The 23602-nt window shown below is 42.4% G+C and overlaps 1 protein-coding gene across 1 annotated transcript in view; it reads left to right on the top strand.

Moving 5' to 3' along the window:
* Positions 1-3281: 3281 nt before the first annotated feature.
* The window catches only part of LOC135502566 (uncharacterized), a 48029-nt gene continuing 27708 nt past the window's right edge, over positions 3282-23602 (top strand). The window contains exons 1-19 of the mRNA XM_064795515.1: positions 3282-3449; positions 8405-10061; positions 10406-10573; positions 11510-12247; positions 12641-12920; positions 13605-13652; positions 14109-14352; positions 14748-14855; positions 15548-15658; positions 16144-16293; positions 16990-17082; positions 17845-18079; positions 18328-18518; positions 18964-20211; positions 20590-20777; positions 21323-21468; positions 21928-22043; positions 22479-22616; positions 23225-23383. Of these exons, the coding sequence (XP_064651585.1) occupies positions 3282-3449; positions 8405-10061; positions 10406-10573; positions 11510-12247; positions 12641-12920; positions 13605-13652; positions 14109-14352; positions 14748-14855; positions 15548-15658; positions 16144-16293; positions 16990-17082; positions 17845-18079; positions 18328-18518; positions 18964-20211; positions 20590-20777; positions 21323-21468; positions 21928-22043; positions 22479-22616; positions 23225-23383 (6186 nt within the window). The remainder of the gene's footprint in view (positions 3450-8404; positions 10062-10405; positions 10574-11509; positions 12248-12640; positions 12921-13604; positions 13653-14108; positions 14353-14747; positions 14856-15547; positions 15659-16143; positions 16294-16989; positions 17083-17844; positions 18080-18327; positions 18519-18963; positions 20212-20589; positions 20778-21322; positions 21469-21927; positions 22044-22478; positions 22617-23224; positions 23384-23602) is intronic.

Raw genomic sequence — 23602 nt, 5'->3', positions numbered from 1 at the left:
CAAATTCAAATTTCCCGCACTGTCACATGATGCCTTCAACTAAAATACACTTGTGGTGACTCAAGCAACATATGACAATGCGTTGACGATCTTTTCAATCAATTAAAGTTGGATTGGTAGTTATCAGATGGCGCTGCAATCTGTGCTATCGTCTGCCGATTTCGAATGTCTGATTTTCTGAAAATTCGTCTCGGTTTTCAAGTCAAACTGCGCAAAAAGAGTTAATGCCTTAATTCCGTTTCTGACTTGCCATTACGAATGTACTAATTTATTAATGTTGCAATGCTTTTGAAACTACTAAGTGTGGTTTTGAGCAATCCTGATTGCAAACAATCGTGGTAGATCATCAATATTCAGCGAAAGGAGCTGGGACACCCAAGGTCAAGGAGCTATGTTTACGTTTTCAAACTCATGTTGTTGTTGCATCTCAGGTTCCAGCATTTAAGCTGTTACAGTTGATAAACCAAAGCATGTATTTCAACTGTAACATCTCAAATGCTGAAGATCAAGTTGTTACAGCTGATAAACTAATGCATAGGCCTACATTTCAACTGTAACAACTCAAATGCTGAAGATCGAGTTGCGACATGGATTTGAGAGCATGATCAAGGCTCCTTGGATGTCCTGGCATAGCCTCGCCTGATTAAGGAATTGGTTGAATGGTCCACCATACGAGGGTATTGCTTAGTCTGGGACTGGATTTGCACAGACGTATATGGCAAGCCGTCTGTCTAATAATTAAGAAAACCAGGTTTTATTGAAAAAAAACTGGTTTTCTTCTTTAAAAACTTAGTTTCATGGAAGAAAACCATGTTTTCTTCCATGAAACTAGGTTTTCTTGCAAGAAGCATAAGTTGATTAAAAAAACCTAGTTCTCTTTTAAAAAAACTGTTTTTTTAACAAGATAACTTGGTTTTGCTTCTTCCAAGAAAACCTAGTTTCATGGAAGAAAACTATGTTTTGTGGAATAAAACAAGGTTATATGCATTTCTTTTTCAAAACCAAGTTTTTCATGAAAAAGACCAGGTTATTTTCAAATCCTAGTCTTTTTACCTTGCGAGTGCTGAGGTAAAATGACCAGGTTGTTTCGAAACCAGGTTTTCTTCTTTCGAAACTAGGTTTTTTTCTTAAAAAAACAAGTTTCATGGAAAAAAACCATGTTTTCTTCAACCATGTTTTCTAAAACCATGTTTTCTTCTTTCGAAACTAGGTTTTTTTCTTAAAAAACCAAGTTTCATGGAAAAAAAACATGTTTTCTTCAACGAAACTAGGTTTTTTATGAAGAAAACCAGGTTTTTATGAAAAAAAACTAGGTTGTTTTAATTATTAGTCAAATGGCTGGATGAAAACATGGTTTTTTCTTTTTTCGAAACTTGGTTTTGAAGAGAAATCATGGAACCTACACTTTATCTAAAAAGAATAAGTTATTTGCAGAGCTCTGATTCCACTGGGGAACCATGGGTTTATCAGAAGAAAAGAATTGTAGTGTAGTAGTCATGGAACAAATAATCTTATCAGTGGTATTCATTTATCATGATCTCACACCCGAGGAACACTTTAGTTCATTTGTTACATGACACAATTTTGTACAGCACTTGGTAACTTATTTTTCAGTTTAACAAAATATATCTTGTTGTTGATTTATTTTAAGTCTTTTGTGCAGGGTTATGAAAACTTCCCAAGTTCCTGGAGAAGATTTAGTTAGGAAAGCAGTTGGAATCATGTTATTGGTGGTTTTCTGCTACCACCATCATGATCCTTTCTGCATTAATGTAGTGAGAAAATCATAGTTTATTTAGCTGGTAAGAAATCTCTGTTGCTCTACCTGTCTTTGTCACAATAACTCAAGCTGAGAGTAGTCTATGGACTATTTGAAAGTCTTATTTTACTGTGGCTTTGAATGAACTCAGTTTATAGCAGTCAGTTTGCTTTGATACATTGGGTTTGCTTTGTCTCAGCTTTTCACTTTAGAATGATGGGCATTGTGAATCAAGATATACATTAAATTTGAAATTAATATATAATCATGTTATATTTGCCAAGCAAATTGATAATTGTTGTCTTCAATCAAATTATGATATTTAGATCAAAATGAATAAATGTTGAGCTAAGAATAATGACATCTTTTTGTGTTAGTTTATGAGGACCATATACCTTGCCACGGGCAGTGTGAGACATTAAGGAATGTGGTGTTGTTGTTATTTCTTGATACAGTCTGCATCATGACAAACCCTTAAGTAATTACAGCGGCCTGCACGTTCATTCTGTAACCACAGTTAGTGAATAGCAGGACTTGTATGGCTACTATGGGCCTATTTGTTGACATGGTATGACGTCACAAGATAGTACCCTTCGCCATTGAATGAGCTCTGTTGCAGCAAGGTCATTTTCGCAGACGCCCCACTATCGTCTCTCTTTAATTAAAGGGACTCTAACAAAGTCGCAAATAGAGGTCTCTCCTATCTCAAAGTATATCATAACTATTCAGACTTGGACGAGGAATATATTTAGTCATGAGACATGACCCACTAGCTTGCCCTTACTGTGCATATTGAAATCAGGGGGTCCCCTACCCGCCCCCCCCCCCCCCCCCCCCCCCCGCCTGGGATATTATCCAATCCCGTTGCTCCTGCCTATAATCCCCCTTTATGCCGAATTATGGACAGCAATGGACTGCCCCGGGAGTCTAGCAGCACATGGAACAACAAGACTACTACTAGACTCTTTCACCAGTCTCCTCCACACACTCAATTCACACGGCGGTTAGGGTCGAGGTTACCTGGACGACTACGGGCACACTTTGTTTCAAATTTCCCGCCGAAATTTAGCAGACAGCTTTACAGCGCAGTTGTCAAAAAAGAAGAAAGGCATTTTTTGCATTCAGGCAATTGCAAAAGAACCTAGACATTGGTTGAAACAATGCCTCCTAACAACCAAAACCTGACCCAAAATAATTTGTTGACATGTGCAGAATGATTTCGATGAAAAACTGCTTTTGTCCTTTCGCGCAATATATTTGGCGGGTAATTTCGCGACTCCCAATTGGCCCGTGAATTCTTGGTGAGCTGTATAATCAGTGCGTTATTTTTTTCTTTACTGCTATCTATTTTTCCAGACACACATGCAAAGTAAATTCAAGACATTGGTACAAAGTGCCAAAGATTCATAACATGTTTACAACAATTTCGTTTTAAGGTGATCTATCTTAGATCTTTTTCGATTATACAGAAACGAATTTCATTATGCTCATTCTCGGCGACGGCATACACATTCTGGCCAAGATGGCGAGACTCCGTTTTCCAGGCCGTCCTGGCCAACGATTTGATCGTTTAGGGGTTCGATATGTCGTCGATGAACCCCGAAAAACGATGGATCCTACGATGAAAATCATAGCTAACATATACCGAGGATTGAAACTGTTTTATGATATATTCGGTGAATCTGATGAGGTAAACATCGCCAACCCAACCCGCCGTCTCGCATGACCAGCGCGTTTTCGCAACGATCGGCGTCGTCGGCTTTTTTCTCAACCCTCCCTTGCACTGAATCCTCATGATTTCTTTATGCCTTTTTGTCCTACATGTTCTTTGTATCGTCCATATCGGTTTTAATCTGGTCTTGTTGAATATCATGTTCTATGCATTTGTCACTTAGCTAAAAAAGACTAAATATTTCGCATCAATATTTTCAAAATGGCGGCATGTCTGTGCAATGTTTCGGGCGTACATGCAATACACTATCACAACCCAGGGCCAGCCCAGTGCATTTTGTGTAATTTAAATCTTCATGCATGCTTCAGGTCTGGCATCAGCAGAAACCCTTCATAAATAAAACCTGGCATTGAAGGCAGCAGCTTTTCGCGACAAGATGACAGACCAGAACTTAAACAGTCATCGATGCCATACTCGGATTACTCCAGCTGGAGTTCTGTAGATTTTCATAGATCATGACAGACCAGAACCTAAACGGTTGTCGATGCCATATCTCCAGCTGGAGGTCTGCCGATTAACTTGCCAGAACCAGAATTATCAGAAAAAAAGTATTGCCAATGCGCACGACATGGCAGACACACAAGTTCAAGTCTTTTGACATTGGCTTGCCAACATTGCGCGATATTGTACCACCACTTCTGGTTCTATTGCCATTTAGTTTACGTCGTGACGTTACTTCCAATTAAAAAGTGGTGTCATGAAGGGTCGACTTTAGGCATCGCCATTTTGGTTGTAACTTGAAATCCTAAAGAAATGAGGACGCCTTCAAAATGAGGTAAACACCAATTTCAATGGTGGGAGCTGTTCCCTGCCCCTGGTAAACAAATCACTGACTCCAGTCCCAACCTTGAAATTGGCATTCACATTGTTTTGAAAGAGGTTTAATTGCTTTAGGATTTCAAGCTCTAGCCAAAATGGTGGTACGTAGGGTCAACCCTTAAGCACAATCTTCTCGACGTGGCGATAGCGCATTCCACTCATACTCAATGATCCAGTCTGGATGCAGTGTCGTTACTTTTCCTGAGGTGTGCACAATATTGGCCGAGACATCAACTACTGGTGTGAAATTTGGCAGAATGCCAACCAGTCATGGATAAACATTGTTTCATATAGTGTGGTATGCTTAACACCCGACACGACACCGCTACTTGACCTTGACAACTAAAGAGTTTTTATTCAGGAGAAACTCTAAGAGTCCGGTATCCACCCGGGTATCCTCAACATCCATTTGCTGACAGGAACTGCCATCTTGAAAGTGGTTCATTGTCTCCGACCCAATTTTAAGGAAGCATGAAAAGTGTATTCAAAATTGGCCGAGCGATTCTCGCTCTTGGTTTGAACTAGGAATGACGTCAATGGAAACATCTTCCCCAAGTTGAACATGCCCATCAATCTGCATGGTCGTAGGGTTGACCGCCCAACCAATGACCTTCGTCTATTCTCGGACAGCGGCGCTGCCTGGATGCTGATGAGCCACATTGAGTCAGTGGGTGTGTTGCCAGGCCCGGACACATGAATGTACAACATGATAGTCATTGCTATTTCTGTTGTCAGGAGTTCTTGCATCAGCCATGTTGGCCACTCACTCGACTGAGTTGCAAAACTTTGGTTCCTTGTGAACTCGTTACCCGGGCTGCCTTTCGAGCTCACCTGTCGGAGGGTTACAAGATTCCGTGGCGACGGTCGATCGTCCGTTGTCCGTTAGCGGAGCACGTTTTGTAACCGCTGGGGCTAGATGGCTGAAACTTGGCATGATGACTCGCTTTGGGCATGGCAATATGCCCAGACATATTTTTGGTTTTTGAGATTTCTGGTCCAGGCGGCCATCTTTATCGTTTTTTTTGCCATTGTGTAGTGATGTAGAACAACGAAATTTCTATGGTGGTTGTATAGGATTCTCCTACGGGTTTTTCATTTGACCTACTATTTCAAGGTCACAGAGGTCAAACACTAAAATTAAACCAAATTTGATATGTACATGTAGACACTAATTAAGCATCGACCTCTACGTGTTGACAAAGATCTATCAATGGGTCTACTTTTCAGGTTTGAATAGGTCAAACGTCATAAAATCCTTATCAAGAAAACTTCACTGTGTAATCTTCAAATGCATGCCATCGATAAATCTGAACAGCCAAACGTTGTGCTAGAAGAATTTGAGCTTGACCTAATTTCCAAATCCAAGGTCACAGAGGTCAAACTCTAAAATTCCACCTGTTGCACGTTTTGTCATTTTTGATATGTTGACACCTGTAAAAAGGCTTCTCTACATGATGACATAAATTTAGGTCGGTGTAACCTACTTCTCTGGTGTAAATAGGTCAAAGGTCATAATATTCTATGTGGCTGGGTCATATCTCAATAACATGCACTGTTTGATCTTTGAATGTTCAGATCAACATAGTTGTTGAAAGATTTTGACCTTTACTGAGGTCAAATTCTCTGTAACCATACAACAGTACCCCTGTTCCTGTTATTGATCACAGCTGAGCACATGAACCCTGGCCATTTCATTTCTTTGGATACCCTTTATATTTTCCTGTCCAGTTATTATGAAGGGGGTCTTCATTTGCAGTGGTTATGTGGGCTCTTTTAGAGCCATTATGTAATTAGATTTTACATTGATTCAGTTTACTCGAGTGGTTATCAGAGGCCAGACTTTTCTTTCATTTATTTATGTCTTGACACTGGATTCAAGCTGTTATATAAACTGGTTGTGTACTACTATAGATTGGGTGTGTCAGACTTGGTTGTTAGAACTCTTTAGAACCTCTTTGAACCGTGCAGGTTGTTCTTTGATTACCAGGAAGCTCTTGTTCAGCTGGATATTCTTCTTCTTGTAAACTGCTCTACTTCTTTATAGAAGGTTGTAGCAGTTGGCGTGTTGCTCCTTTTATATCCTATTCCCACTCCTACTCCTAGCGTTGGTGCTGCTTGAAGCTGTTTTAGCTTGTTTTTCCTGGCATTGGTACCGATATTCTGTTCCGATAGGATGCTTCATGGGTTGGTGTCTGCCATCTGGGCATGTTGGCCCTGACAGACTTTTAACATGTATAAATGTGCTTGTCTGATTGATGTGTTCGACAGTTTGTCTGTTTATATATAACGTTATAGCTACACGTTTTCCCATTATTATGATTATCACCACTATATAAATGTCGTCATGATTTGTACACCTGGCTAGTTAGTTGACTCTGACTCTGAGCCGAATATTCAAAGGATGTGGTTTTTAGCTCACCTCTTAGCAGAGGTGAGCTTATCCCATACCGTGGCGTCCGTCGTCCGTCGTCGTCGTCGTCGTCGTCGTCGTCCGTCGTCCGTTAGCAGGGCACGTTTCGTAACTGTTAGAGCTATTGAGTTGAAACTTGGTACACATGTACCCTTATGTAATGACACCTTGGAGACCAAGTTTCGGTCCGATTCGTTTCATGGTTTGGCCACCAGGGGGCCAAACGTTAAAAGTGAAAATATGCAATATCTCCCTTAATAGTAGTCGGGAAATTTTGAAAAACATATGGTAGGTACTTCTAGCAAAGGTGCATCATATATTCTCCGGGTTTTTGATTTGACCTCCTTTTCAAGGTCACAGAGGTCAAATGGTGTAAATTGGCCGTTAGGATGTAACGATGGCACGTTTCTAAACTGCAATGACTATTGATACCAAATTTGGTACACATTTACCCCTTAGTCAGGTGATCTCAGGGACTGAAGTTTGGTCCAATATGATTCACCACTTGACCACCAGGGGGCAAAATCCAAAAACCTTAAAAATGTGATTATTCCTTAACTTCTTGCCCGATTGCCACCAATTTGATATCATGGGTACATCTAATCACCATACAGTATATGTCACACAGGTTTTTAATTTGACCTTCTTGTCAAGGTCACAGAGGTCAAATGGCGTAAATTCGCCGTCAGGCCGTAACTATGGCACGTTTCTTAACTGCAATGACTATTGATCACAAATTAAGTACATATGTGCCCCTTGGTCAGGTGATCTCAGGTACCGAAGTTTGGTGCGATCTGATTTGCCGTTTGGCCTCCAGGGAGGGGGCCAAATCCTAAATTCTTCAAAATGCCATTATTCCTAGTAATGACTTGCCCGATTGGCACCAATTTTATATCATAGGTACATCTAATTCTAACAACCATTCAATGTGTCACCCGGGTCTTCTTTGATTTGACCTACTTTTCAAGGTCACAGAGGTCGAATGTACTGTAAATTGGCCATTTTGGGGAAATTGTAATTGCTTGGACCTACATCAAACCTAACACTACATGACACAATACAATGCTCTTTAGCCATCTTTCCTCCACATGAGGTGAGCACAATGGCCCTGGCCATTTCATTTGTGGTTTTTTTTGCTTACATAAATTTTACACAACTTCTGTGAAAATTTCTTCTTGTAAACAGTAAAAATACTTTAACTCTGTCTCTCCTGTAACCATCAAGTGGACCTCAGATGAGCTGCTAAACCAGCATACAATCCAACTTGTCTGACCACTACCCATTTGTGCCAACATTGAGGATTGAACCAGGGATATCTAGTGGAGAGTCCAAGCCACTAGACCACTGCAGCTCTTCATGTTCACTTACAATGGATCACCATAGTAATTACAGACAATCCGCCAGTTTTAACCATACATACGTGCATACAAACGAACATGACTCGTCTTCAGGAAGAAGTTTAATAACTTGCCTGGCATGGTTGAATTTCACTTCCAACTTGAACACAAGGGCTGTTTGAAACTGACCTTGACTTATAGTATCCAGGCCATGTGTGCCATTGAGTCCTCATCAAGCACTGAACATTAGATTCTATTAGATTGAATGTTTACTGGTATGGCCTAAACTGGGGGATTATGAAAAATGCACGTACATGTAATTAAGCTGTTTTTGTTCCTCTCTTCAGGAAGATGAGTTTGATGGCTTCACTGAGCTGGAAGTCACTGCTGCTAAAGAGAAACATGCCAGTTTGTTACCTGCCAAGGCGCCGCCCCCTGCCATCTCACTGGTCAAGCCCAAAGCTACCAAGGCGAAGGCTAAAGGGGGGAAGGAAGATGGGGAGGGAAGATTCCGGAACTTGGCCCGGAAGTCGTATGCAGAGATGATCCGTGAAGGATTAGCGCAGCCGGCGAAGATGCATAAATATGACTTGGCGCGAGCTAAGGTTGAAAGCTTGAAGGAATTACAGAAAGGAAAGGCGGGTTCTAAACAGTGGCTGGTCGATGAGGAATTGGCCGGTGATGGGTCAACGAAACTGAAAAGTATTAAGATCCGTTTGACTCCAGAAGGAAAGGCAAAGATTGTCCGGGGTCGAGGTCGACCAACAATCTATGAGGGTGTGCAGAAAGCCAAGGCATTGAAGGCTGAGAAAGGGCTGTCCAAGAAAGAGTTGAAGGCGCTGAAGTTAAAGGAGAAGAAGTCGGGGAAGGTGGAAAAGAAAGGGAAAGAGGTGAAAGTGAAGAGAGGTAAAAACAAGGAGCCGGTTTCGAGCAAAGCGAAGAAATTGTCTGGTAAAAACAAGGAACCGGTTACCTTGACCAAAGCAAGAAAATCGTCCGTCAAGGATGTGAAAAAGACGGAGAAGTTACAAAAAACATCCAAAACTTTGTGCTTGCCAAAGTCGAAGAAATTTGATTCTGCGCGTGCAAGACAATTGGTGGCCAAAGCTAAAATTGCCGGTAAGAAATTACAGGACGCGAGTATTCCACACGATGAACAATCTCCTGAGAAACGTAAGTCCGGTTCATCAAGTGTTTTTCATTTACCTGCGGTAAGTTCACGGTCGGCACGAAGGATCAAACCAGCCAAACGATATTTGGAAGAGGATTTCTCAGCTCAGGTTGTGAAAAAGTCACGATTAGATGTCAGTGTCCATGGTCAAGATGGCGCAACTGCAAGTGATGCTCCGATATTCGGATCTAATCTTGTTTCACCAATGTCTGCATCGGCACTTCTTGCTGCTGGGATGGAGCTCTCACCAGAGGGCACGCATATCATCTCTAAAGGAAAACAAGTTGGTCTGTTAGACCGACCTTTAGTCATTCGTGGTAAGAGGGACCGTAAACCTAGTCAGAAATTACTCCAGAAAATGTCTGATGGCGACCTGACTGGTTATGAGAGGCCGCAAGCATCTGGAGATGAAAGTGACACAGAAGCAGATGATGAATATATGCCTATCATGAGCACGTTGTCTCCATATAAACAAACTGGGTTATCGTGGTTACAAACGGAACATATCTCCCCACAACCGATATCGGCCAAATCACCGCAGACATCCTTGGAGCTGGACGAAATGTGCCGCAAGGCAGCGTTAATGCAAAAGAGTGGTAATAGCGTCCTCCAGAAGCCACGGCTGCACCTCAACCGTGCCACCATAAACCGGTCGAAAGTGGCGGTCGCTAAATCTCTCAAGATCCAGATGAGGAAGGCAGCCGAGGCCGAACAGAATGTGCAGAAGCTGTCAAGTGCTGTTGGCATCGTGCCGAAGGTGAATGAAGAGGAGGCGCTGGTCACTGGCAGTCCTGGTGCGTCTCCTCTCAAGGGACATGCTGCTGATCATCAAGGTGGGTGTTCCAAGTCCTTTGGTGGCATGGAGGGCGGGTGCGATCAGCAGATATTAGCCTCAATATTCAAGTATGATCCCATACACAGTTGTTAAAATAATCATATGTAGGGCTTGGTCATGTCTCCCTTGGTTATTTCACTGAACTTCACCAAGATGCTGTTAAAGCACATTCAGGCCAGGTTCTAGACAGTTTTCCAAAATTGAAATAACGTGGTATACAAAATGCGATAGTCTGGTATGAAAACGTACAGCATTGCTCTCTGTAAAGTTGAGGAGTTCATGTGCTGTGATTCCTGATAAATGCATTACTTTGTTTAACCTAACGAGCGTTCTGTCTTTCAGCGCTAAAGTTGAAGAAGAAAGGCAAGAAGTGTAAAGTATGCAAGGACAAGCAAATAGCGTTGACAGTCTATGAAAGTCTTACGTGTTGTACCAGTTGTAAGCGATTCTACTCCCGATGGCAAGATAGAATAGACCACAAGGAGCCCATTCCTTGTTGTACTCAGAAAGGTAGGTCACTTAGGGTGATATTCAAATTGCACTTAAAAAACATGATGCGAAATTGTTCGGGTCAATGAAATTGACTTCGAGTTACAGAGACAATATAGGCTGCAGCTAGGCAGGCTAGATAAGTTACACAAAGTCGCCAATAGGGGTCTCTCACATCTCACAGTACGTTGAAATTATTCACGCTTGTACGAGGAATATATTTATTGCTAAATCTGATATGACCCAGGGCCCTTACACTGTATATTAGTCACCTGAAGATGGCCAAATTGGCCCATCTGCTCCTGCCTATAGTCCCCTTTAAGTCTGATTTTGGAGAATTAGACTGATAAAGACAATTCCAGTGGGAAGAGAAAGTAATAGTGATTGAGGATGTCACATCTGCAAAGAGTGTCTTATTTGGTGATATAATTTTAAGGGTGATCCGGGATTTGCAGAATTTGTATGTTGTGTTCAAAGAATCTGGGATGGCTTGAAATTCATTGAAATCATTACATTGTACATGCTGTACCCTCTGTAAGGTTGATTGATGACACCAGTGGTGACCCAAGTTTGCGGGGAGCTTAAACTAAGGTGACCCCAATGGGAAAACTTTCACTCTGTCGCAAATTGAAAGACAGGTTTTGTAGTTGGGTTGTTGGTGTATTAATGATCAATACAGCTTGGGTGTGTTTTTGTTTTTGGCTGTGAAATACTCGCCACAGGTTTTGTTTTCCTGGCCAAAAACCAAAAAATTGTCTGCACAAAGAAGATTCATTCGGTTGGTTGTACAAATTTTGCCTCTGATTTAAGCAACCAGTACTGATACTGCAGTCAGCACCTTGTTCCGATATTGTGCTAGGAACACCTGTGATAGGTTTTACTGCAAGAGCATTTCAGAACACGCGATGCAATTTTACCTTAAGGTTTAAAATATATGTATATAGTTTCCATTTGCAGGAAAGTGTAAGATTTCCAAATTACCCAGTTTCTGCCGTTGGTGTCGATTGGAAAAATGTTTCCGGCTGTATTCAAGAGGGGAGGAATATCGCCTTCTTGCGAAAAACATGTCATCCAGAGCAGTCCCAGGAACAGGAGATGCTGGAGAGATTACTCCAGCTGGTACAGAAAAAACGGCTCTAGTGTCCACAGAATCGACTGATGTTGCTCTATCGCAACCAACGAAGGTTTCATTTGACCATAAGGCTCAAATGTTAGAGCGTTATGATGATACTATCGCCGATGTGATGTTGCGGGTATTTGGGAAAAAGGCCGAGGGTGCTGCTAAAGAGAAACGAAATGCTTCACTGAAGGCATCGAGAACGAAATCTATCATTAAAAAGTCATTGCGGACTGCCGAGGCTAAGGTAGCCAAGTTTAAACCATTTTCGTCTCAAACTCCCGTGCTCATGAAATTAGATGAAGACGGTGTTTTAGTTCGAGTTGATGATTCTTTACGAACCACTGGTGATACTTCAAGTACTCTCACGGCATCCGAGGGCAGCCCCCAATCAGTCACTTCTCCTGGTGCATTGGTTTCACCGGTTGGCACAGCGGGACCGAGGATCAAACACGTGTGTCGTCGAGCGGCTGTGGCACTTGGAAAAAAGGTCGCCACATTCCCCAAGCATCCGCAGTTGAGGTTGAGTGCACTTCCTTATAATGACAAGGCAAGGTTGCTGCACAGGGATGAAGGAGGTAAGTCACTGGACATTTTGTGTAATTTCAACGAGATGATAACAATCATTTGTATCATGATGATTACAAATAACTGTTTGTCACTTTCAGTATTCTAGATACTTTCTGATATAAGGCAGAAGCCCAAGGATCATGAGTGGACACCAGCAACACATCAGTCATCAGAGCTGCTACTAGAGAAACTTTACCAATCGCTAACATTTCAAGATATTAAGTTTAAGAGGATAGTGAGCTAACTTTGCTCATTATTGGCTCTTTAGACAACTGGGTGATTTGAATTAAACATTAGACATAGACACAACAGTCATAGCGGGTGGAGAACCTGGCTGTAAGAAAACATTTGGCTGGTGGCCAACTTTTTCGTGGTTGTGTAAATGTGTTGATTTCTTTCAGATTCGTCCGACTCCGATGACCTCCCGATTGAGGAAATCATCCGGCGTGCCAAGGAGAAAGACGACGGCCGAGAACCAGACGAGTTGTCCAAGAGGACACCGTTGAAGACGTCTGCATTCCATAAAATAAGCAAAATCAAGAAACGCCTCAGTTTGGAAAGAAAGACACCAAAAATGGAATTTACCGATGAAAAGCCAGTCGGGAAGAGGACGAGACGCAGCCGTTGCCATAAATGTCGTGGATGTTTGGCAAAGGATTGTGGGAGATGCATTAATTGCTTGTGAGTATACTTTGCTGGCAAACACCAGCTCAGCCTGATAAGAAAAGCTATTTGTTTACTGTAAGCCAATACAGTTTACAGTCTTGATACTAAAGTGGTCTTAAAAGTTGAAGCCGAAGTCAGTGTTGGTATTTATATTGCCTAACCAGTGTAAACAGCTCAAAATATCATGCGGTCACGCATCTGTATTAAACAAATCAGCTCGCGGTTGTTCACGAAAATAGTTCAGTTTCAGATCATTGCGTGGTCTCACCATACCAGTTGAATGGTATTTTCCATTTAAGATCTTTTTTTAATTGAGAATAAGGTGTGTTTAAAATGAAGAAAATTATGAAGTTTCAGTCCAGTTGGCTTACTTATGTGATTTTTGAGGCTCCATTCAACCCGTTGTGGTGAAAAAGCTGACTCGTGGGTTAAAAGCCGTCAAAAATCACCCCCCTGACTTCAGACCTCCAACCCTGAAATTATCATGCATAACGTACAATGAAAATTTCATGGTTTGACAGGCTAGGATAGGTCTATTTGGCTTTGAAAGCGTTCCTCTCTGATAACGTCTCGGAAAAAGTTATGAGCACGTAGGAAGTACCGTTTAAAGGAAAAATGGTTTAAAACTTTATTGAAGGTACGTGGCCACGTGAAATTTTGAGGCATTGCAATTATTATTCTTCAATTTCTATTTTCAAGGGACAAGCCCAAGTTCGGTGGTAGAAATACTGCTAAGCAATGCTGTATGTAAGTATCACAGATAAGTTTTCACCTGGATGTACAACTGTTAAATCATATTCAAAATCATTCTTCCGATGTTATCACAATTGCAAGAAGCAGATGCCAGAAATCTGTTTGGTGTGACTTCTGAAATATGACTAGGAATTGAATTTCAAGATGGTCTCTGATGCTGGTCTAATTATCTTGCTGAAATATGAAGTTGAACTTCACACACCACACACTTCAATCCCCAAAGCTTGGTCTTCAAGTCTGTGTCCTAGGCCTTGTCTTGGGTCATTGGGCTGAGATAAGTCCTGCTGTTGAAGGCTCGAGTTTGGTTTGCACTGACGCAGTGCTGTGTCCACCACATCCAATCTCGTTCAGTGGGCTAGTATACCGGTGTCCAGTTTTGAGGCGATTACTTATTGTGGCCTCCAACCCTACTATTTTCCATGCAGACTAAATCATGTTGTTCCTCTTTAGTCATAGAAAGTGTGCTAACCCACGCTACAAGGTCCTAGGAGCAGAAATGTACGCTGTTGGTGTCAAGAAGAGATTTGATCCAAAAGTGTCCGGAATGGGGGCTCCTTCTGAAGATGTTACTGATGCCATCTCCCTGAATCCTGCCATAGCAAGCAAATTCTCACCTGGAATGGAGCTGCGGGTGGAATTGGAGAGAGTGAACATGGGAATGCCTGGAAGGAGACCAGCGAAGAAAATAGTAAAGGTGAGTTAAGTCTCGCTAAGAGATGGTTGGAGACACCACGCCTGTCTGAGATTGTATGGAATCTGTTGGGATGTTGAAATAGCAACGTGTCTCACCAAGGCCAGAAGTTGTAGATATGTTATCAGGCCTCATGTTTTAACATTTGAAGTTGCAGTCACAAGGTGCTGCCTGTCACTTCCTCCAAAATCCTATTCAAATATATTTCTTGGAAGCTGGCCTGCCGCATCGTGATTGCATCAACAAGCTGTCGCTTCGTCTGTACATCATGTCGTACATGATGGAGAGCTATCGCAGCCTGAGTTTTTGAAAACTTTGGAGATTAATCACTGGGTTATTGTCATTCTACTACATCACCACATTCTCAAAACACTGCTAAATTCATTCTTTCATTTCAGCCGGACAAGTTTGGACATCGTATGGTGCTCCAGTCTGTCGTGCCTGCCTCAAGACGGCAGTGGCCGACCTCCCTCCCTGGCAGGCATCTCATCCAAGTGAAGCATCCAGTAAGTAAAAACCAACTCTGCTATTGTCTTAGCAAGTGGGGCAGCCATTCGCCGGACTGACAGAGTGACTGAGAAATATCTTCCTGAACTACCAGATCCAATGCACTCCAAATGTGCATGATACAAGTTAAAACGTGGCGGTGTTTTGGAGCTGCTGAGCTGCACAGCATTTGTCCTGTACATACCACCATGCCTATTCCAATTCATATGATTTACTTTACTAGTTTTGGCTTGGATACGTATTTGCAGTTCAAAATCTTATCAGAAATACAGAACTTGTGCAAATGTTCTTGTTCGAAGGGAACGTTGATATTGGAAACATGTTCCGGACATCACTGTAACTTCAGTATCATCAGCGCCTGTCACCTCTGAGGTCCCGGGTCAATTCCTGGTCAGCCCCGGTACACTCGTGTGATAGAGAGGGCAACTCTCTTTGACAGCCTAGGTTTCCTACAGGGTCGCCGGTTTCCTCCTACTTACATTCGCCCAGTATTGTTTATAGAGTAATGTCCTTGTTGACGCTCTGCTCTCAACTGATATGGAAGAGAATCATAATAGTGCGTTGGGTTGCTAGCAAGTTTTACTTCGATTGTTTCTGAAGGTTGCCATTTGATTATTTACTATTAACCACCCCCCCCCCCCCCCCCCCCGAAAATAGGGGAAAAAAATCAACAAACTCTTAATTATTACAGGAGCGCTATGACCCAGATGCTGCATGGGTGCAAGGATACTCACTGACGACGGCTGTTCCCTTGTGTATCAGAACTGTGTGCTTTCTCTGCGGTAGTGCTGGAAATCATGAGGTATGTCTAGAGTTCATTTGATAGCAGGTTCTCTAGTCAGTCTGACATTACACTCTTCCAGTGTGCTTTAAAAAATGGCACTGGCAGTATAAGTTTACTACGACTGGGCCTATGTGGTAACCCTGATTAGGTGATTCTTGATTTGCCATTCTGGAGGTGTTGATCTTCATTGACTTGTTTCAAGTGAGTGCTGTTAAGTCAAGTGTATGGTATTTTCTTCTTTTTGGTCAGGAGGTGGATTGATTCATATGTAGGATTGTGCACCGTAAAGCCCGGTGAAATTGTTGTGACTCCCAAAGTCTTATTTCGACTGTGATTAGTTTAGCCCATTGAGTTATCCTTTTGTGCAGTGAATCAGTTGAAATAAAGGATTTGCCATTGTTAAAGGAAAATGTATTGGACAATTTAACAGCCAACGTCACCCTCATGTTATGGTATCTTTCTCTTGGTGCCCAGTAATTGTATGACAAATCTGATGTTTTCAGTTGACGTACTGCAGCATCTGTTGTGAACCATTCCACTCGTTCTGTCTGGAGGAACACGAGAGGCCATCTGGTGACAATGTGGAGAACTGGTGCTGTCGTCGATGTCAGTTTTGTAACGTCTGTGGTAAAATGTGTAACTCAAGCTCAAAGGTGAGTGCATTCTGCATTTGTATAGTTTTGTGTCTCTTTTTTGTTTTGCAAAGTACGGCAAGAGCTCATTTTGTGTAAGATCTATGCCCTGACAGTGATCTGTAAAGAAATCACTGTCAAGTTACATGGTTAACGCACTTGTTATAGTGTGTAAAGAACTTGGAAGGATCATTGGCATTATTAAAGGCAATATAACCGAGCTGTCGGCTGCCCAGTCACCTCCAACAAATTGCACAAAAAAGGGAACAATTCTAAATCTGACTGAATTGTCACGCTTTTCCAATGCACTAGTATGGCGCTTCCTGGAGCCATGGATCTACCTTGTGAGTGTGACTACTTGGTGAAGATATTGATTTTTCTGACGTCACTTTGATGGCGCTTGATTATCCAACTACAGCGGAGATAACGGAGGTGGCGTTGCATTGTAATAGCGGGGGTGACGTTAACTCTGATCTCAACGTGCACTCGCATGGCGGGAAAGGTCTTTCGTGCCAGGACTTGCGCCTACCAAAGATAACGAATAACGCATTTTTCTACCATCTAAGAGCTGAAACAAAATTGGAAAAGCATCAAACACGTTCAGAAAAATAGTTTACTGATGAACCAGAAGAACCAAACATTCGGCAGTAAAAAGCCGTCCATTCCTTAAACTATTTATCATCGTCACACCAGTATCATAAATTTTGTTCTTTCCAGCTCCTTACATGTGATAAATGTACAAATACGTATCATCCAGAGTGTCTGGGACCAAACTATCCAACAAAACCTTCAAAGTTAAAGAAAATCTGGGTAAGTTATAATTTCTTGTCCTGGCGTTGACCAGGAAATTGGATTAGGTTCATAAAATGGCCTCATCGTTTGAATAAGACGTCGCCGTAGTTCTTTGTCTAGCTGGTGCCCAGACCAAGGCAAACAAAAGCTCAATGCGTCTTGGTGAGAGACACGAGTGTCTTGTGAATGACTCCTCCCTGGCCATGGCAAAGTCAATTACCCCTCATTGGTGCCTGATTGTTGTGGCATATTACAACGGCTTCATGGAGGCTTCCACTGGCAAATACGCAGGTTCACAGAACCACTAACTTGCCTGCCAAACACAGACAAAATATACATCTTGCACAAGTTTTAAAACAGTCCGTTAGATGTCAAATTTAGAGTTCTAGGGTGCTACTGTTGCTTATGCCGATCGAATGGGACCAACATCGCCGTGTTTGGGTGTGTAGGCCACGAACAATATGCGTATAGGGTTGAAAAAGTTATTACATGGCGTGGAAATTCACTATTCTATGGCAAAAGGCAGAAAACGTGGATATTTCAGCGAATAGCAAGCTACTAATTTTGATTGATTGATTTGATACTAAGACATTTTACTTTGGTCAAACGTAAAGACAAAGTCTCGGGGTACATGGAATAAAATGATCAAGGCAGTCCTCTCTGTTTTCTTTTGTCCAAGGTTTGACGAGTTGCGGACTAGCCAGGGATAGCATGTAGGCGATTCCAGACCTGACAGTGACTTTGATCGAATTGATTTATTTTTAATTTATATGTTTTCAGATTTGTACGAAATGTGTGCGGTGTAAAAGCTGTGGTGCTACAACTCCTGGTAGTCAGTACAATGCTACTTGGACACACGACTTCTCCCTCTGCTTCGAGTGCGGCCATCTGATGGACAAAGGCAACTTCTGCCCTGTGTGCCATAAGACTTACGCAGATGATGACTGGGACAGTAAGATGGTGCAATGTGCTGGCTGTGATAGCTGGGTCCATTCAAAGTGTGAGGATATCAATGGTAAGGAGATTAACAAGTATTGAACAGTGCTTTTAAGAGCATAATTCAGCAACAAAATATAACGCAATAGGAAAAGAAAATCATAAAAGTGCATTTTCTTCAGCGCTCCTCATCATTTAAACTGAAAACAAGTAAGCCAGTGAATCTAAACTTTGAACCATTTTCTAAAATATCAATTTAGACATCTGTTAGCAGGGACTCCTGAAACTTGTAAATTGCAATGTCTCATGTAATTTTTCATTCTGCAGATGAAATGTACAACATCCTCTCCTTCCTGCCTGACCATATCGAGTTCACGTGTCGTAAATGTAGCCTGGAGCGTCCAACAGTCTGGGAGATTGCTATCAAGGATGAGATGGCAGCTGGCTTCAACATCATACTCGCCAGCCTCCTCACCTCCAAGGCAGCTCATCATATGTCACGATATGACCCCAAAAAGGTAATTCTACTTTTAGCAAATGACTGTTTGTGTGATCAACGGCTTAAAGTATTTCCATTGAGGACAAATCTATAAAAGACTTGGACTCAAACTGGTCCACAAATGTTGCAGAATCTCTTGTTCAGTCGTTCTCTTAAACGAAATTCGTGTTAAAGGAAACCTGTAGCGAAACGCTTATATAAATGGGGAGTTTTGAACAGCCCGGTTAAAACCTGGAAATAATCTTCCATTGATAAATATTAGTAGTTTCGAGTTCCCCGGGTAGTTGATTATGTGAGCTGGGCATCTGGGTAACATTGCATAATGTTGCATAACATTACTGACTCCAGTCAATGAACTGAACTACAGCATACAAGGTATTTGAGATATCCATGTGGGACATTTATAATGTCATAAACAGATGTTTGATTTGTCCATTGCTGACCATTTTGTTTCTGTTGTCCAGGAAGAGCAGATGAAGCTTCAGAAGCCGAGGCTGCCGTCAACCTCGTCCACAAGCCCTAAAGCCTCCCAGTCAATCAAATCTGAGAACTCCGACCAATCGGGTGATGCTACACAAGAGAAGGTTTCACGGGTTCTGCGTGGGAGAACTGTTCGGGCTGTTTCAACTGTGGAGGAAGAACAACATGAGGAAAGTACACATGTTACAAAATGTATCCCTTCAGATCTGGGAACAGAAACGCCTACAGGGAACCCTAAAAAGGAGACAGATAATGGTTTGTTTGGGACTGATGGTGATTCAGGGAGTAAAACTGTTAGTGAATCCAAGTCTAGTTTGACTTGTGATGCTGTCACAAATGCTGACAGTGCTTTGTCTGCAGAAGTCGTCTCAGTGGCAAGTAAGGGACTTGAGGATGTGACGCGGGTTTTAGGTGGAAGAAGTTCAGGTGTTGCGAACTCGGAAGATACCCAGGATGAAATGGATTGCTCGGAGTCTGGGGAAATGGTGCCAAAAGTTGAGGAGGTTAAAAATGTGGATGGTGCTTCAGTAGATGAGCTGGGAAGCTGTTCATCAGGTGCTAATGACTTGGTTGAGACCATGGAGACTAGTGTGCCTGCTCCTGTGGTGGAGCTGGGGTCTATCTTGCCTGCTAGACGCGTAGGCACTTCTCAGGAAGCTAAAACCGGTGAAAATAGAACGTTATCTAGTGTTTCAGAGAACTTAACTATATCTGCTATTAATGTTGTCTCTGGTGAACAAACTGAATCAAAAAAGGATCGAGAAATTGATTCCAATGTTTCCAATTCTTCCCCCACCAAATCGGAAGGTTCAGCCACTGAAGCAAGGGACACAACTCCTGCTGCCGCAGCAGATAAGAAAGACAGTCCTGTCATGAAATTTTCAGACCCAGAAAAGTTGTTAGAGACAAGTACAGACAGTTCAAAAAATGACAATTTGAGTGCTCAAAATCCATGCTCACCATCTTTAGAAGATACTGGACAACATGGTACGTCGAGTGAGCATAAGGAGGTGGAAAATCCAACAGGAACTGATGGCCATGATGAAACAAATCGCCAAGAAAATAGTACTAAATCTGTTGTTGACAAGGAGGTGAGAATACAGTTGGATGCACCTGGCGCGCTGGGTTCTGTTGTGCCCCCTGGTGGCGAGGAGGAGGAACGCAAGCGGGATTATCCGAAGGATTTCACGACGGTGAAACAGATGGTGGAAAGTAAAGCCTATACTGATGTGGTAAGTGTTGACTGAGGTGTAAGCGCGGGCATGAAATGTTGAAGGGAATGAAGAGCACAGTAGAAAAAGATATCTGACACCCAATCCAAAGGTTGTTGCTATGATCCCGGCCATTGCCTGGTCTTGATGCTGGTCCTACACAGGTCGAGCTCAAGTTGTCTGCAGTGCCTCTCTGAATAAGTTGTTTTAAAAATACTTTTAAAAAAAATTGGCATCTAGGCAGGGTGTCCGGGGCCAAACCATTTATATGCTGGGACTCCCAGTGATCACAGCCTACAAGTGGTATGCCTGTTTTAAGTGCTCGCCAAAAGGACCCAACTATAAACCCAGAACTTGGAACAGATTTAAAGAACATATCTCTCTGTAATTCATTTTCAGGAGCAGTTCAGTGATGATGTGGTACGGATCATCCAGCGAGCGTTGGACATGAATGACGAGCTGCCGCTGACCAAGCGCAAGCAGAACCAAGTTGTGCGGGGCATATTTTTCAAGCAGATGGAGGTCTGTTTCCCATGGTTTAACGCCAAGACGTCCAAGCTGTGGGGACATAATAAAAACCTTCCAAAGTGAGTGATTACTTTGGCAGTCTATGTATCACCACAAGTAATCATGTAAACAACATACGATATCACTTTTCTGAATCATGATATGATATTTATTAAAAACGGTTCCACTTCAGTATGACATCAGATGCAGCAAAAACTTGACTTAAACCTGTTTAGCTTATTAATTGCTTGTATAATTGTTAGTGAAGTCTGTGTGATCAATGGCAGAGCGCCAGCACACCTGTCAGAACTGCTGAAAACACACTCCCGGCACCTCTGGGGTCCTCCTTGTTGAACCAAGGTTCAAGAATGTTATGTTTGGAGGCCGAACCTTCTCCAGGAATGCTCCCAGGTTTTGGACTGGCCTAAACAGTGACATTTGAAACAGCTAGAGAGATAGATAAAAACATCACTTTTCAAAGTACTACAAAGTACTGATGGGAGGGCACACTCGCGCAGAACTCTTCTGCCTGGAAAGTTGCGCCAAACAAATGAAAATTTGATTGATTGATTGATTGATTGATTATGAGTATTTTGACTATACTGCCTCTTGATTTGTTTTCCAGGGACATGCTGCCAGATGCGGTGATCCCTCCCTCCTTGGACCACACGTATGCCCAGTGGTTGATCCGTGAAGAGGCCCCAGTCTCCTCTCAGCCGTCGCCGTTCAAGAAACTGCCACAGACGCCCAAGAGAGATCTTGTGCCATTCCGTAAGCATACAAAAGTGGAACTATACTCGTGTAGATGCTATTTCGCCGGTTTTGGTGCCTCTGTTTCGTGATGGCCTATTGTAGTTAATGTATGCCCTTCAACTGACTAAGAAGCATCTACACGGTATTTATGTGTTAGCGTAACAAAATCGAGATATTTTATTTGAGCTTCTGTTGACCGCGATTTGAAGTCCTGAGAGGAGTATTCGTATTTGTTTAAAAACTGGTTTGAAGCTGCCGAAGTGTCGATTTCCTGTGGTCGGACTTTTGAAGTACCATTTCTGGAATATAGCATTTTACCACAAGGGAAGAAGATGATGATTGTCTCAAATTTTAGTGCTTAATTTATATGCTCTGATGAAGCCGAGATAATCATTGCCATCCCATTTTACTGCTGGGGATGTGCATTGTTTTTGGGAGGTGCATTCTCTGATAGAAAATATGCTTGGGTTTTTTCAGCTGGTTTTGATGATGATGACACCATGTCGATTGCCACATCAGATGTTGCAGAGTCAATCGGTGATGACAACAGGAAGTGTTCCTTCTGTTTCAAGTTTGGAGATCATCTGCCCGACGTAAGTATAGTTCAAATTGCAAGTCATAGTATCAACTGGCAAAATCTGTGAAAAGTCTGTTGATATATCAATCTGTATTTGCAAGTCTGCGGCTTTTAGCTTCATCAAACTGTCGTAAGTTGGTTTGGTTGTGTAGAGCCAGGAATTTTATTTCTTTGAATCCCAGCTGGTACATCCAAAGAAACTAACACCGTGTTCCCACCCGGGACCGAGCTCTGGTGGCCTATTGGCGTGGTAGCCATCAGTGTTAACCAATGGCTTGAGGTGGCTCCTGAAAAAAAAAGACTTTTTCCGTCAATAGATTGACAAGATTTCAGTCCTGGGTCTTTATTTACCTCTTCAGTTGAAAAAACAAAAATAAAGAGATTGCTGATTGACATTCAACAAATGCTGGTTTCCCGAATTGTGACTGAATCATATTTGTATTGTTTTCAGAATGCAGGCCGTCTGCTCTACCTTGGCCAGGATGATTGGGTTCACGTCAACTGTGCACTGTGGGCCTCGGAAGTGTTTGAGGAGGTTGACGGCTCCCTGCAGAATGTCCATGCCGCTGTCTCGAGGGGCAAACTCATGGTAGGTTGAAGGTGGTTGCAACTGCATCGTCGTCGCCATCATACTCGTGCTAATTGATGGAGTGAAAATCAACATTTTATCAAGAACACAAGATGTGATGGCCATGTCTCTTCTGATCCAACACTTCTGCTCTCTGAAGAGGTTGAGATAAAGTTGATTTTGGAGAAGAATGGAAAGATTCAGTGCGGCCAGAAACGGAATTGCAGAATTATTATGCATTGAGACAATTTGAAGCAACATTTTCCAATACTTTGGCTAGAATGTGTTGCCTATACACAATGTACACATGTGAATGATCTGACCAGCATAACAAGGAAGTGTTCTGACGTAGATGTGCAGATCTTGTTCCTCCTGGTCTGATCAAGGACCAGAATTGCACTATAAAAAGAAAGTGGCTTCTTGTCCAGAAGTCTCTTCCTAGTGAATATATCCAAATTGGCCCTACTAGCCAAGGACAAGCCTGAAGACAGACTGCAATAGCTACAAAAAGAGAGCTGCCATGGTAAGCTGGTCCATCAGGCCAGCTGCTCATAATAACTAGTCCCGGGCGTTAGGCTAGCCAGTTTTTTTGCCCTGCATCATTTTACTGAAAAATGTGTTCATTTCAGCGATGCAACAAATGTAATCGTAATGGTGCATGTGTTGGCTGCTGCATGCGAGGCTGTAACGTGACGTACCACTTCATGTGTGCCAGGGATGATCACGCCGCATTCCAGGAGGACAAGAAGGTCTTCTGCAAGCTGCACACCGACCAGACAGATGCACCGGTAAGAAAGTCTACCTGTGTTTCGGCAGCTGGAAACACCATTTTGTCTACCAGTGTTACGGTTTTGAACCTTCTCTGTTGATGCTTTGTTTGTTTTGATATAAAGTAAAGCTGATAACTAATCCATTTCTGAGGCTGCATACTTGGGGCGTCTATTCTTGGACGCTTGCTTATAACCCTAACCCTAAAAATCTAAACCAGTCTGGGGTCAAATGAATTG

The sequence above is a fragment of the Lineus longissimus genome, chromosome 18 (assembly GCF_910592395.1).
Source record: "Lineus longissimus chromosome 18, tnLinLong1.2, whole genome shotgun sequence".
In the NCBI taxonomy this organism is placed as follows: Eukaryota; Metazoa; Nemertea; class Pilidiophora; order Heteronemertea; family Lineidae; genus Lineus; species Lineus longissimus.
This window is presented reverse-complemented; position numbering and strand designations above follow the sequence as displayed.